The sequence below is a fragment of the Anser anser genome (genome assembly GCF_964211835.1).
Source record: "Anser anser genome assembly, chromosome: 2".
Lineage (NCBI taxonomy): Eukaryota > Metazoa > Chordata > Aves > Anseriformes > Anatidae > Anser > Anser anser.
The window spans coordinates 74,260,765-74,275,803 of record NC_139721.1 but is presented as its reverse complement, the minus strand read 5'-3'; the positions used below and the strand labels follow the sequence as shown (position 1 = coordinate 74,275,803).

The following is a 15,039-nucleotide window of genomic DNA, read 5'->3' as shown; positions in this document are numbered from 1 at the left end:
GAATCTCTTTTGTCTGTAATAGTAACTGTTAGGAGATCTCTGTGTCTTAATTCATCCTATTTTTTCCCTCTATCCTGTTGGCCACACTGCGGCCTCAAGTCACACACAAACACCGCGTAACTTTTCTGCTCCACTACCACGGGAGGACAGCGAACGCCCGCACTCCCGGCACTGCCTCCAGGAGGCGCGGACGGCCACAAGATGGCGGCGGCGGCCGTTGGAGGCGCGGCCCGGCCCCGGAGCCGCCCCGTTGCCACGGGGACGGGCGTGCCGCTGCGGCCGGGGGCCGGCGGCGGGGCCAGGGCAGGGCTCCAGGCAGGGCAGGGCACAGCCCGCTGCTGTCGCTGCCAAGTACCGCGCTGTGTGACTGCCTCCTTCCCTGCTTTGCCCGGCTGTTGCCTCTGGCTGCGGTAGGAGAGGTGTTGGCACGGCGAGGGGCCCTCGGCCCGTTTCCACCACGGTGCCTTTGTGGTTCCTGCAGCCTGCTGCCCTTGTAGCTGGAAGCAAACGTGGCTCAGGCCTGAGCTTCCTAGGTCTAGGCAGCAGGCGGTGCGTTTTGTTTTATAGTAATACAGGTCTGATATAAGGAGCTTGCCCCTGTGTGTCAGGAGAGGTTTCTGGTGCTCTGTGGGATGATCTCAGGGGGGAACATGGTGCTGAGCATTTGCCTTTTTCCAGGTGTGCTGCAAGAGCCCCGTGGTCAGGCTGTCTTCACAGGCTAGTTCCCACCTAGCTTACCTTCCTCTAGTGCTTGCCGAGCTCTAAGCCTGGCTGCTGGTCCCACCTCCTAACAGCGGACTTGTTGCACTCTGAGTTAGAACATCCATTTGGTTTGCAGAGATCCGCTAGATGTTGTCAGGTGGAAAAAAAAATCAGCCGCAGACACTATGTACCATGGGCGAATCCCAGTGGAGTTCAGTCTGTTAGAAGAGAGGAGATTCTCAATCAGTTGCGGGCATTTTCCCTTGTAAATAAGCTGTGTAAGGGGCTTATTTCTTTGAAAATACTCTTTCATTTTAAGCTATCAAAGCAGAGATCCAAATGACTGGCAATCCAGCAAACTAAAATGAATGAGAGTATTTGGGATAATGAGGTAGAGTGGTTTCAGATGGACCAATTAGTGTAGTGAAATAAAACAGTCTAATGGCTCTTTGCCCTTGATACCAACAAAAGTAAGTTCTTTAGGGCATTTTATTTAGAGGTGAGTTTCAGCATATTTGTGTTTGCCTAGTAGCTCCTGGAGAGGATGCCTGCCTTGAGATAGTTTACTTACACCTAGGTAACTGCATTCGCTGCATTTGGAGTCATCGCAGTAAGTCTGTATGCCTTTCATAGCATAATTTCGTAGATTGTCTTTTTCTTCCCTGTCTGCCACTTCATTTTCTCTTTAAGGAAATTTCCCTTCCTTGTAGAGTTTTTTGATGTTTCTGTTTGTTCGCTTGCTTCTTTGTTTTTACATGCAGAAAGTTGAGAAAGGAGTATTTCTGGCGAGGGCTTAACTTACCTTATTTTATTAAGGAGGGGATGATTTGGGGATCAGGTTGGATTATTTTACAATTAAAGACCTAGAAATGGACAAATTAGAATGCTGCCTTTGCTTTTGGTGATAGATGTGAAGGAAAGGAAACAAAAGGCTTAACTGCTACTAGCTGTCTGTTGTGATTCTCCCTGCTCTTGGTGTCCTTGACCTGGTCTGCTGCCTGAATATGTGTGTTGCCCTGTACTAAAACATTTCATATGAAAACCTGAATGCTATTTCAAAACTTAAACCAAGGCCTTCTTTGTTGACTATGATCCTCCAGCATTTGCCCTTGCTATGTGCCCTGGAATAAAGAATCCTTGTCTTCTACCTTCATGCTGAAATGCAGCATGTTGCTCAAATTTCAGGTTGACTAGATGTTAGTTGCCTGAAAAAGGGATGCTAACAGTTACATTTTATGATAAAATTTTCTTTTCCATTACTGCAGAATGTTATTACCAGATGCTCATGAAGCGACCAGAGAAACCAATGAACTCAGATATCCCACTTCCTCCAACATCCCAGATTCCAGGTCTTGCAAAAGCTCCCAATGAAGGGACATCTGGGTGCCGCAGGAAATGGATCAAAGACACCGATTCAGCTTATGTAAGGCTGGCAAAGCAAGGAGGCCGACCTGGTGTGTGACTTTTTTGGCTGTTTGTTCTACTATTATTTTCTTTGGTTTTCTTTGAGTTTGGTGGTAGAAAAATCTTGTAGACATTTCAGAAGAATCCTCTGAAATTCTGAAACTAAACTAGGGGAAAAAGTTTGAAACTGTGACATAAGAGGTCAGCTTGTAATGATACCCTTGCTGTGTATTGAATTAACTACCTGTTATCAAAATAGGTAGTTTTGCTTTATGTCTGACCTACTTGGATGATGCTGGCAGTTTAGCTGCATTTGAGATAGGTCTTTACAGTTTATGCTAGGGCTGTTTAAGTAACAGTCTGGTAAAAACAATCTTGTCACAAAGAATTGTTATCAGAAAGCTTGGTAGATGTCTGTGAAGTGTTTTTTTCTAATGGCATCCAGTTTGTTAGGGTTCTGTGTATATTCTGTTCTTGTACCAGGACACTCCATGTTTTTGTAGTTTCCTTTATTGAGAAAGAGAAGCTGAGAGACTTAACAGATGGCAGGCGTGCTACACTTAGAGCAGGATGACAAATACAGGAATATGAATTAACAGACACCAGCAGAAATGTGTCAAAACTTTTAGAAGATAAATAGGGTACAAATGAAACATGGTGCTGCAAGGTTCTGATTGCCTGTTTAACCAAGGAAGACAGATGTTACTTAGTGAATACTAAAAGGTATCTTTTCTTGGTAAAACAGCAGCCTGAAAAGATGATGCTTTTATAACTAGAATAAGAGTCAGAAAAGTAGCAGCTTTTGTCTTTTCATCCTAAGACTTGTTGAAGCACTACGCTCCTGTTACAAGCAAGTCGTCTCCAGTAGCATATGCTGCGCCTGACTGGTACTCACACTGCTCCAATCCTCCAGCAACCCATGAGCCACGGTAGGTCTGCCGAGATCTTGAATAACTTCCTGGGTTCTCTCTTTACCTGTTAGTGTTTCAGAATAATTTTGTCATAAAATGAAAAATACATATCCCTGGTACAAACAAGTGTTAAATCTCTGTCTGCAGGAACTATGTTTCCACTCTACCAGATTTTATGATTCACAAAGAGTTCAGTGCTGATGACCCTCATAGTAATAATTATGAGACCAGAAGAGGACCTTTTGATTTCGATATGAAAAGCGTTTGGCAGCGGGATGCTGCGGACAAAGAAAATGCAGAGAAAAAAAAGGTATGATGGGAGATGGCTTTGTTTGCATAGCTCGTCCAGATGCTTCTGACTGAATTTGTTGGTTCTTATGAAGGGAAGTTGCAGTCTAGTAAAATTATGTTTAAGTGTTGCAGGTGTGGCGTATGAACCAGATATGCAATTTCCAATTGCACCTGCACATATTTAAGTGTGAATGAAAACCGGGAGTTAGTTTCTATCTTCTTATGCTTTGTTTCCCCTGAAATTCACTTCTGTTGAATTGAATTCTTGTTCAGTGGTCTTGGGGGAGGAAGGAATGAGGAGGAGGAGGAGGAGGAGGGAACAGAAGGCTGTTCAGAAAAAGGGTTTGTTTTAAAGTTCAAGAGAGAGTCCTGAAAGAGACCACACTAGCTGCCTATGAACAGAAGATTTATCCACCACAAAATGAGCGTAGGGCAAACTATGCTTAGAGCGAACTTTTCTGTGATGATCTTAGGTTTACAGGACAAAACCCTATCTCCCATCCTCCATCTTTCATCCTCCTCTCCTGCTCATTTAGATATTTAAGGCTTACATTTTTATAATAGACTCTGTAGTCCTGGGTGCCTCAGTTACCATATTGCTTTGAATATACATGGAAAGACTTTTGATGTACTTGAAAACTAGTACCTCCCTTCCACTTGACTACAAGTGCAGGAGTTGGACATTTTAAGTAAAAAGTCCTTAACCTTTGCTGAAGAGAGTAACAAGTGCAAATTCAGAATGATGGCTTGTATAAATAGGGATATGTTGTCTTTCTGAACAGGCTTGGGAATGTCGTCTTAATCTGCAGAAGTAGTCATGCGCATGATGTATGCTTCAGGTATAACTTGCTGATGCCTTTAGGTGAAACTTTTTTTTCAGTCAGTCTCAGGGCACTGAAACCTGAAACTCAAACTGCCATGGGAGCCTCTTAGAGGATCAAAATGTGAGGAAGATTAAGTGCTCTCTTACTTAAGGACCCATTGTCTTTACTGCTCTGAGACAAATTTGATTTTGGTAACGGTATGTGTAGTTCAAGTCCATGTGGGGACTGGTGGAAGGTCTTTTTCTGCTAGGTGTGGAATTTGATCAAGACCCAGTTTCATTCAGTCTTGTACATGAAAGTTCTCTTAATTTTTTTATTTATCACGGAGTACAAAGTGAATAAATGGTACTTATTCAGCTCGAATTCCAAATCTGCAGAGTCCCTAATATGTAATCTATATTACTGTTTTGGAAGCTGAATTTTGTCCAAGGTACTAAATCCCAAACCTTACTCTTTTATAACTAGGCGCCTCAGATTACAGATTCTGTGGATCATGCCTTAGCTTTCTCACCCCCTTCACACCACCAGCTCTGAAATGGTTGTCCTATTGCAGAGTACCTTTTTTGTACCCTCACAAGAAGTGTCTCATGTACCTTGAAACATCACATGGTGCTTCTTTTGCATCTACTTCTACTTCCTTGCTTTTATAAGAGGTTTCTATCCCGTGGTTTGTTCAGAGTACTTTCCTGAAGATTCTTCCAGTGAGACAATACAACTAGCCCTACCAAACCATCTTTGTTTTTAGTTTTCTCACTGTACATTTTGTATAATGAAGGTTACAGATTCCAAAACCACCACAGAAAAAAAATCTAAGCAATACTCAATTTACTGTTTGACTAAATGATGACAGTGCAGTAGCAAACTACCTCAAGTATTTAGGTGATGTTGAATGTCTGGACAACATTATTCAGTCCAGTCTGATTCGGCAGCCCTTAAGAAGAAAGATGTATGATGCAATTATGGAGGGAAATCCCAAAGGGAGTCTTTATGGACAACTACAAAAACATTTTAACCTCTAAGGGTTCCTGCTCTACTCAGTTTGGAAAACATTGTTCCCGAGTGGGCCCTTGCTCTGGAGCTTTAAACATTTATGCCACGTTCCTCTGAAGTGTTAGCATCTCCATTGCTCCTCATGTTATGGTTGTCACTGCATGGAAGAGGACTGGAGATCAAGCAACGTGGTACCCCTTGCCTCAGGATGGATCCCATGATTCCTCCCTAATACCTTAATCACAGGGATAATTCTCATTCTGGGAATTTAGCAGAGCAGCAGAGAACTGTTTGTGCATGAAGGATTTAGCTTCTGTACTCATGGCAAAGTGATGGGTTACTAGAGCAGGTGGAAGCATCCTTTTGCCTTTGTACCATGTGGACTAACCTGAGTTCAAAATGCTATGAACCAAAAGAGAGAAGCTTGTGTATGAGTGAGAAATCAGTTGGAGGTGGCATCAGAATTAGTATCTTACTGCAAAACCATGAAGATTAATACGTTGATTAATATGAGATTAACGAACTCAATGTCTTGAGTTCTGCTAGGCATACATAGGCGTACATCCCTTATCTGTCAGTAAGAGTAAGCAACACCAGCAGGGTTTTCTGTTGTGCTTTTTTCTTATGGCAGTTTTACTAGAGGTGTGCTGAGTGAGCCTTTGGTTTCTGTAGTAAATGCTTCTTAGCTAAACACTTAAGCCTATGTATTCCTGCAAAGAGTAGTTCATATCTTGCGCATGGTTGATATGCAGGTATGAACGGTTGTGGAAAACGAGAGGCTTTTCTCCATGCCCAGGCTTGATTTGTTCATCTCTGAACATTGGCATTTTTTCCTTCCAAAGACTGGAGAATGCAATCAAGAGATCTGGCTATGCATTTCATATCTGTAATGGTAAAGTCCCACAATTGTACTAAATTGTACACCTTGAGGGCAAAATTTCCTTTTGTGCTTCTGGTCCATACTGTCTAGGTCTCGTTTTTCCGCTGTGTTGATTGCAGTTCTCTGCTGCTCCTAATGAAGGACAGGTCTGAAGAGCTATGGTATGGTGTTCCTTTCTGTAATGTCAGCCTTGGTGAAAAATACAGATTTTTGTATCAAATAATTACGGTCACATTGGAGTTCTATGTCTTGAGTGAAGATACTCTTTTTCCAGGATTCTGCCTTATACACATACAGGACTCTGTGTGTATACATGCATATGTATATATGTACATGCTATAGTAAAAGGATTACTCATCTGAGGTCAGGATTTAACCTCAAATATGTGTTTGGAGTGTAATGTGGAATTTTGCCCTTGATCTCGGGGGAACCAGGATTTCACCCAGGTGCTTTTAGCTTTCCATATTAGCAGGAAGTATCTGTTGTTCTTCACCTACTACCCAGACGTGTGGAAGAGTATTGAGGTCAGGGTTTTCACTGAGGAAAACCACAACCAAATATGTTTAGCTTCTCATGGTATGACTATAATTACATCATGAATTGTTGGGTATAAATGAAGTAGTTGCTCTACAAATTACAATTAGTGTTTCTTGAATGTGAAATTAATAAATGTGTGTGCATAGCCGCTAAGATAAACACATTGTGTCTGAGCTCATAGCTTTCAGGCATTTACACAAACAGGATAAAGGACTTTAAGCGTTTCTGAAATGATACTTTTTTCGTGGATTGAAAGGAGTTACCCATTTTGGTAGTTGTCCTAGGCCTGCCATAACAGTCAAATGCTGTAAATGTAAGTAATCACTCTTAGATTATGTTGGTAACTATATCGTCACAAATGGAGAGAGCACTTCAACCAAGTGGAAAATGTCCTACATAGTTTGTTTTTTCTGGGAAACTTGGTTTGCTTTTTATTTGGGAAACTCAATGGCTGCTGAATAGAGGCTTGTCAGAGTCCTCTATCTGGAACTTCCATGGTGTGTCAGATCTGAAATGGAGCAGTTTAATGCTGAAGAGAAAAAAAACAGTGACTTTTCTTGCACAGTAGAATAGTGTTTTTGAAATGTAAAACAGAAAAGGGCTGCCACAGCAGATGAGCATTCACAGATTTTGAAAGCAGTTGTAGGCAGCTGATTTTTTTTTTTTTTAAACCTTCATGTTGGACAACAGACTCCAGTCTTAATCCAGCATCACTGTGTGCTCTTTTCAGTGTCATCTCTTCTTCAATGGGTATTCCAGTTTTTCATCTCCTTAAGCTTCAATAAAACATCAGTCTGTTTAGCTGAAATTCTGGGATTTTTCTTCTGGTGCAGCTCTGGTTCTGAAGTCTGTAGGAACTTCATCACTGACTTCCTGTTTCAGAATAAGTAGAACTGCACTAGGCTTCACTTGTTCCCAGAAAATAAGAAAATTACACTCTCCAAACATTCATGTCTGCTTTTTTTAACTGGCTTCTTCGTGGGTCAGATGTATTCAAACAATAATATACTTTGCCCTTTCTAAACAAAATCTGCATAGGGTCCTGGGAAAGTCTGTGGTGTGTTTACATCTGTTTTGGAATCTTTTCATCATGAATGTTTTCATGCGAGTTGTTTTGTAGTGTCCACAATCCAATTGCAATTGCTGGTGATGCATCTAATTTTTGCACTCTGTTCATAATTTTTGTTCTTTTAGGTTAAATGTATGGCGGTGGGTATGTCTACATAGGTGAAAAGTATCTTTATCTTTAATGTACTTTTAAATTTACAGAGCAATGTATTTCACTTCCAGTTATCCTATCTTAATTTATTTTGCAAGCAGCCTCTTATTCTAAGGGGCACTTATCTGTATTGCAAGTTTAAAAAAATTAGGTGGTCAAGTAATATGTAGGTTCTAATTAAGGGAATATATTAGAACAACACAAAAACTTTCTTGATAGGCTTTGAAAATTGTACATACCATCTTGAGGATTCCTGCCCACTCTTTCTTTTTATGCAATGAAGGAAGTTGTACATAGTCTTTGAAGACTTTTTGTTGCTGTTTTTTGCTTTTTTTCTTTAAGTAGCTTTTAGTGAAAAATATTGGAATTGTTGGGGATATTTAATTGGGTGCTTTTATTTGAGAGGGAAGTATATCGACCCTTCATCAGCTGTTAGTTTTGAAAGCTGTTAAAATAAACAGCTTTGATGTGTGTTGCTAATGTTTTTCCACTAATTTTTGGGTTCTCTGACTTTGAGGCCTAGAGTTTGTGATGTCACTTCACCATCTTTCTAGGTGTCTTCTTATCTTTACATAATGAATAAAGAATAAAAATAAAATATACATTCCTCCTATAGGCTTTTCTCAGTACACCTGTATTTGTTGGAATTTCAAGCCTCAAATTCATATACCACCATCGCTTTCTCATCTCATTGTATAAGATGTCCTATGTTTTGTTTTTTTATTTAAAAAAAAAAAAAAGTACTAATTAGGCTGGACATTAGTTTCTGGACCCCCTGGCTTCATTAAGACTGGGATGTTATCATACGCTGCACACAGGGAAATAGGCCAAGATGAGAGGTTGCAATTGGGAAGTTTGAATTTGAAGCCTAACTTTTGGTAGAAGTGTACTGTGAGGGAAAAGCTCACAGATGAGCATGTTTCTCATTACTGACATAATGAACAAACAGCTGATCTTATGTGGTATAACTAAGGTGCTTTTAAATGTTTTTCTATTCCTTTATACTTCTCTGCTCTTAATTTTTGAAATATTATTCCTATGATAGTACAATTTGATGATTTTGGGGGCCTTTCATATAAGTATCACTTCTGACACCACGTAGTTATTTTTATAACTGTTTTTAGTAAGTTAAGGTCTGTCTTACACAGGTAAAGCTCCCAGCTATAAACACTACGTGTCCAAGCAGAACACCAAATATTTCTACGAACAAGGAATTCAGTGGGAAAAATAGGCTTTCCTTCCCACCTATGTAAGTAACATGTTTATGAAATTCATTAAACTCCTAAACCTGCAAGCGTCTGTGCATGCAAGTAATATTACTGCTTGGGAGCTTGCAGAGATTAGAGGATTTGTGCATGGCCTTTCTGGATCCTTACTGCTACTAAACTTACTTACTGCCACCATCTATAGTGGTGAAATATTTTAAATAGGAATTTAACTTATATAGTAAAGCTATTTTTTGTTATTTACAGAGCTTCTATTTAGGAAAAGTAGGCATACAATTGAGTGGTAAAATATTGTCGTGTAGTAAGTACTCTTTTACTGCATTCTAAATCATCTGTTGTTAATACCAGTGAACAGATGCAAACTATTAGTGTGCATTGTTAATTCTGTGAGTGTAGATTACAGAGGCACAGGTAGGACTACCATTTTCAGAAATCGCATCAGCTGTAGCCTAGTAGAAGGTCAGGCCCAGCAAACATACTGTTATCAACACCTGGAAGATAACTAGTCTTCTAAGCGAGTGATTACAACACTAATCTGTGTGTGCAGCTGAATTGCTCCAGAGTACTTTGTGTTAAAAATAGATTAGAGATAAATATCAGAAAATAGTCTGTTTTAGAAGTATGTTAATGATGCAAAATATGTGATTGAAATGTCTATGAAATGTATACTTATGATAAAATTTTGGGACAAAACCTGCACAGTGTAGAATGAATGTCATCAGCCTTTTCAGCTTACATGTTCTTGCTTAGATTTTTCCTTCTCACTTACTTTTTCTGGTCACCAGACCAGAATTATGCCAGTATTATACATGTAAAGTTCCAATAACATGAATGTTTTTTGTCATTTAAAACTGTGTGTATTTACTGAATCAGTTACAGCTGTGTGCTTTGTTTTTTTCTAAGATGATGACACATAGCATGTACATTTATTGTTGCTTACAAATAAGTTGTTATGTAAGGCTATTACCTGTTCTGTGCAAAATACATTCTTTCCACTTAATCCCAGTTTTGGTTTACTTATGCTATTATTTTCTTTAACATGTTTCGATTTACAGGCCTGCTCAGAGAAAAAGTGAAGCAGTAAACTTTAGCAAATTAATTAGCAATGGTTATGGGACTGACTGGTATCAACAACATACTGCATGGAAAAAAAAGATCCAAGAAACATCAGAAAACAGCGAGCCATCCACAGGTAAAATTATTGCAAGCTGTTTCTTTTAAATCTTTTGTTAGTTGGATTTGAACTATGGGTAGCCTGAATGATTTGATTCTTTCTCTTTAAGTATGCTGAGATTTACTGAATTACCGTGCTTGGCTTACAGCACGCTGCAAACAGTTTAGGGAAAGTGCCCTCCTGCTTGTAGTCAGCAAAGGCAGGGGCTTTCGTGGCTTTCTTTTCCATCTTTGCAGTTGTAGAAGTATGTTGTGTTCCAATCCAAGGGCTTCTATATGACGTATTTTTGTAAAATACTGAGGAGACACAGTTATACTCCTCCTTGAAGTTGAGCAGACTGTAAAATAGTTGCTATTTGTTTTCGAATAGTCCTTGTATCCTACTATTTTTTCTGAGAACTTATGTTATAGTTGTCATCAATACTCATGTATATGAAACAGATCACTTTTTAATAAAAAATAAATAAATATATCCATGTGATTAAAAATCTTGGTTTTGCAACAGTTTTATTGGATTAAAAAGTTATCCAGTGCTTATTTATGTTTTCAGACTTTGCTTTTGTCATGCACAATGGTAGTAGCTATAAAATACATCTCTTCCAAAACACTTAGAAATAGAGGTTAAAGGGGGAAAATCCCCCTTCTTGTCAAAGATCTTTTGCTTATGCTTTTTACACTGGTTTGATAAACAAGGTGAGTGGATCAGTTTTATATAGCAACCTTTTAAAATGCTATTGAACATACGTATTGCAAGCTCCAGAATTTTATTTTCAACTGTATCAGTGAGTGCTTGTCTATATGCTGTGGATTGACATGACTTTCTTGAACTTGATAGATCAATGTGTGGAAAGTTTAGTGGCTAGTAAAATTAATTTCTATGACAACTTAGCACCTCCTGAATTGATTTTATTGGTCTTCCATTAACATTAAAAACAATATATCTACAGTATCTTTTTCTTCATATGTAAATATATGAAGAATATATCAATTTATATATTTTATACAAAAAATTGCACTTCGAATACTGTATTCAGTTTTGGGCTCCTCACTAGAAGAAATATTGGGTTACTGGAATGCATTCAGAGAAGAGCAGCAAAGCTGGTGAAGGGACTAGACACTAGTGTTAATGAGGAGTGGCTGAGGGAACTGAAGTTGATCAGTGTGGAGAAGAGGCTGCGGGGAGACCTCATCACTCTCTACGTCTACCTGAAAGGTTTCTTTTATCAGATGCAAAGTGATAGGACTTGAGGAAATGGTCTCAAGTTGTGCCAGGGGAATGTTTAGATTGTATATCTGAAAGGATTTATTTATGGAAAGGGTGGTTAGGCATGGGAAGAGGCTGCTCAGGGAGGTGGTTGAGTAACCATCCCTGGAGGTATTTGAGACATGTGGATATGGCACTTAGAGACATGGTTTAGCGGTGGACTTGGTGGTGTTAGGCTGATGGTTGGACTTGATGATCTTGGAGGTCTTTTCCAATGTTTTCCAACCCTAACCCTAATTTATAAAAAAATAAAAAACCCAAACAACGTATTTTAGTTTCAAAAATAATGGAAGTGGGCCTCAAATGGGACATTTGGGGTATAAAGAAAATTGAAGATTTTCAGAATAATCACGATATTGGTTTGGTTATAGCACAAACACAGAGAGAACAAAATGATGGGTATACTGTATAAAGACTGATGAAAAGTCAATATGCTGTGTAGTTTACTATAGAGTTGCTTCATATTCTCAAGAGGCTTTTCTTTCACAAACTGCTAAATAACATGAAACCAGCTTTTATTGCATTGCCCTTATTTGTCATTCTGTTTCTTGTCTCAGTGTAAAAGGAGGGTTCTTAATGTTTTTGAGAGTATGGTTTCATCCAGACATGTTGTTGTACCTTGATTCAGTTTAACTTCATCCTCTTTGTGGTTTCAGGTGTGTGCTGAAGATAGCACTTGGGTACTTTTGTCTGCTTATTTTGAAAGCAATTGACAGCATGAGCACCTTGCAGCTTCCTTTTGAGGTGGAGCTTTGTCTGTTGTCTGCTTCGTAATATAAGTCCAAGACATATCAGACAGGAGATACAGCCCACTGCATATATAAATGTATGACTCGCTTGTGGTGGTTTACAGTTTTGTATCGTACTGCAGACTTTCCATGTAGCTTGTCATTCTTAGTTAAAAATTAAAGTACTGGAATTTATATGCATTTTGACGTGAGTGAGAGAAACTAAATGTTAGTTGACCTTTTTATTCTTATGGTTATCACAAGTACTTTCATCTTTCTTTATTGCAGATTCAGAGCCATCACAGTCTGAATCAGCACCTGCAAGCAATGAACTGAAGCCAGAGGTTCAGGGATGTAATAAGTAACTTAAAAGATGATTGGGGAAACTAAGGCATTATACTGCTTATGATAAAGTCCACTATTTACATCTTTGTTGGTTTACTTTTGTCTCGTTAGATTATTTTAATGATTGAACTCATCCCTGATTGAGTAGTTCAGTTGATTTATAACATGAGTGAACTTTATTGTGGTTGATGACAGCAAATTCTAAAGAATAGTTTTGCTCTATATATATACAAAGAAAAAGTCTAGGCGTATGCACTGACAGCTAAAGTTCTCTCCTATACCAGACTTGTGCTCCCTTGCTGTTGTCACATATATTGTCCTGTTGCTGCTGATTTGACTATATACGTGTACAATATCAGTGTGTCCAAACCAACAAGTTTCTTTCTTTAATTACAGTTATACTTGTGACCTATGACTAAAAACGGTGGGGGAGAACTGCGTGGTGTGGGAGAAAATGTAAATAGAAAGAATTGAACTGGTATGGCTACTTGAAGGATTTCTCCTTCAAGAAGTCAAACCTTGATTGGAAAGATGGCTTCTTAGTGCCTAAAGAACATTTAGACCAAATATTCAGATTTCTTAGACAATTATATTGCTATGTGTGCTGTGAAAGAACTAGTTGATCGGTGATAGTGTTCAGCCACGTAATTAAGCTAAGACTTGTTGGCATTTCCTGTTATATTTTACAGAAGGTGGGTTGTTAAGGGAGTAGTGGCATAGACTAAGTTGTGCGTATCTACACATTCAGCCTTTTAAATGAAAAAAAAATTATCCTGAATTTGACTACAAAAATAAATTGTATGCTAAATGTGTTTACTGACACCAGCAAAACACTTTGTACTTTGAAAAAAAATTGTTTTAAAACTCTGAAATACATACGCTGACATTTTAGAACTTGCTCTTTTATCTGCTTGAATTAGAACATATCCTTATATGCTGTGAATAATTAAATACTTTATTATAAAGCCCATTAGAAAGTGGATCCAATTTCAATAGGATATTTTTGCTTATGCTATAAAAAGTGAAGTTTTTAATAAATTGTATTTATTTTCCTTTTCTGAGTGCACTTATTACATTGTACGCCTCTGAGTCCAGGAGCTGAAGATTTTAAAATGTAATACTGAGTATACGTTTCTATGAACAGAATATAGAATACTTCAGTAGGAAGGGATGTTCCAAGATCATCTGGTCCAAGTGCCTGACCTCTTCAGGGCTAACCAAAAGTTAAATCATCCTGTTGAGGGCATTGTCCAAATGTATCTTGAACACTGACAGGCATGGGGCATCAACCACCTCTCTAGGTGGTCCAGTGTTTGACCACACTCATGGTAAACACACTTTTTCCTCCTGTCCAATCTGACCCTCCCCTGACACAACTTTGTGTTGTTCTTGCTCATCCTGTTACTGGTGACCAAGGAGAAGAAACCAGCACCTTTCCAAATGTAAGAAAGCTTAAGTTGCATCATCAAGCTGTATCTGAAAGGGGTAAAAAAAAAAAAAGAAATACTATCTTAAGACAGTTTTCACTTAAAAATTATTTTGTGGATTATGTTCAGGCAACTTAAAATCTTCAATTTTAGCATAAAAAAGCAGAGTTTTTGATGAAATATAATTTTGTAGGCTACAGTACCAGGGGATGTCAAAGCCGGAACTTAAGGTATTAAAATCTGACCAATAGAAAGACCCACCAGTCATTAGGGGGAAACACTATGGAAAAGACTATGGAAACACTATGGAAAAGTGTGAAGAACTTGTGTATGTATAGCGAGCAAATTGTTAATACCAGTGGAACTTCAGCTATAAAATTTTATACAAATGCAGTAATCATCAGTAGCTGCTTCATGTTCTGAGAAAAATAAGTACCATTTCATGTCTTTTTCAGAATTATGCTTTTATATGAACATGCCTTCTCTGGGAATTCAGCTACCTATTCAATACAGTGTTTGGAAAAGGTTATAATTTTTATTTGAATATCCTTAAAAAAACATAATAGAGCTGAGCTTCTTGATCCTGTGAATGGTAAACTGTAACATTAAATGAAGTCTTTGTAGCATACTTAAATGTTACAAACTATCAGTGGTAGTACTACTTTTCAGTCCCACTTTGATATTCTGACTCCTGTTATTGTAGGAGAACCTTCTTTTACAAGCATGGGTTGTGGTTAACTGATTAAAAATAAAAAATATATAAAAAATAAAAATATAAAAGAAAGGGGAAAAGAGAGATGATGATGGTGAAACTCTGGTGTGAAGTTGCATAGCAGCAAGGTAGCCAAACCTTTTCTAAGACTAATTAGTTGAGTAAGAGGTTTTATTTGTTCTTAAACATACATTAAAGTAATTTCAATTTTATTTTTTGTAGAAATTTTTTTGTAAGGTACTTAATACAAATTTACTTTAAAAGTTAGAGACAGTAATTGTTACGAAAAAATAACTGCATGGACTTCTAAAAGTATTCACAAATTTGTAGATTGCCTGTTCACATAGACTTAAATGTGCTTGCTGCACCAAAGTTCTCAAAATCTGTTCCATAAAATAAGAATGCC

The 15,039-nt window shown here is 38.3% G+C and overlaps 1 protein-coding gene across 8 annotated transcripts; it reads left to right on the top strand.

The window, feature by feature from the left end:
* The first annotated feature begins 217 nt into the window (after window positions 1–217).
* On the top strand, window positions 218–14,193 carry LOC310894313 (uncharacterized protein C7orf57 homolog). Of its 8 annotated transcripts, none has more exons than XM_083824258.1 (8): window positions 219–410; window positions 1,280–1,312; window positions 1,968–2,156; window positions 2,927–3,035; window positions 3,165–3,327; window positions 8,907–9,007; window positions 10,040–10,176; window positions 12,438–14,193. In XM_083824258.1, exons 3-8 carry the CDS (start codon window positions 1,982–1,984, stop codon window positions 12,512–12,514), a joined length of 762 nt encoding a protein of 253 aa, XP_083680384.1. In that variant the 5' UTR covers window positions 219–410; window positions 1,280–1,312; window positions 1,968–1,981; the 3' UTR covers window positions 12,515–14,193. The 8 variants fall into 8 exon arrangements, with proteins under 8 accessions (XP_083680385.1, XP_083680384.1, XP_083680382.1 ...); XM_083824256.1 differs by having other exon boundaries at window positions 219–549; XM_083824253.1 differs by having other exon boundaries at window positions 221–410; window positions 1,235–1,312.
* Window positions 14,194–15,039: the final 846 nt, after the last annotated feature.

Coding starts and splice junctions, on each gene's coding strand:
- LOC310894313 (XM_083824259.1), top strand. CDS start 1,982: ATGCTCATGAAGCGACCAGAGAAACCAATGAACTCAGATATCCCACTT. Junction 2,157..2,926: donor AAAGCAAGGAGGCCGACCTG/GTGTGTGACTTT, acceptor TTTCATCCTAAG/ACTTGTTGAAGCACTACGCT. Junction 10,177..12,437: donor AAACAGCGAGCCATCCACAG/GTAAAATTATTG, acceptor TCTTTATTGCAG/ATTCAGAGCCATCACAGTCT.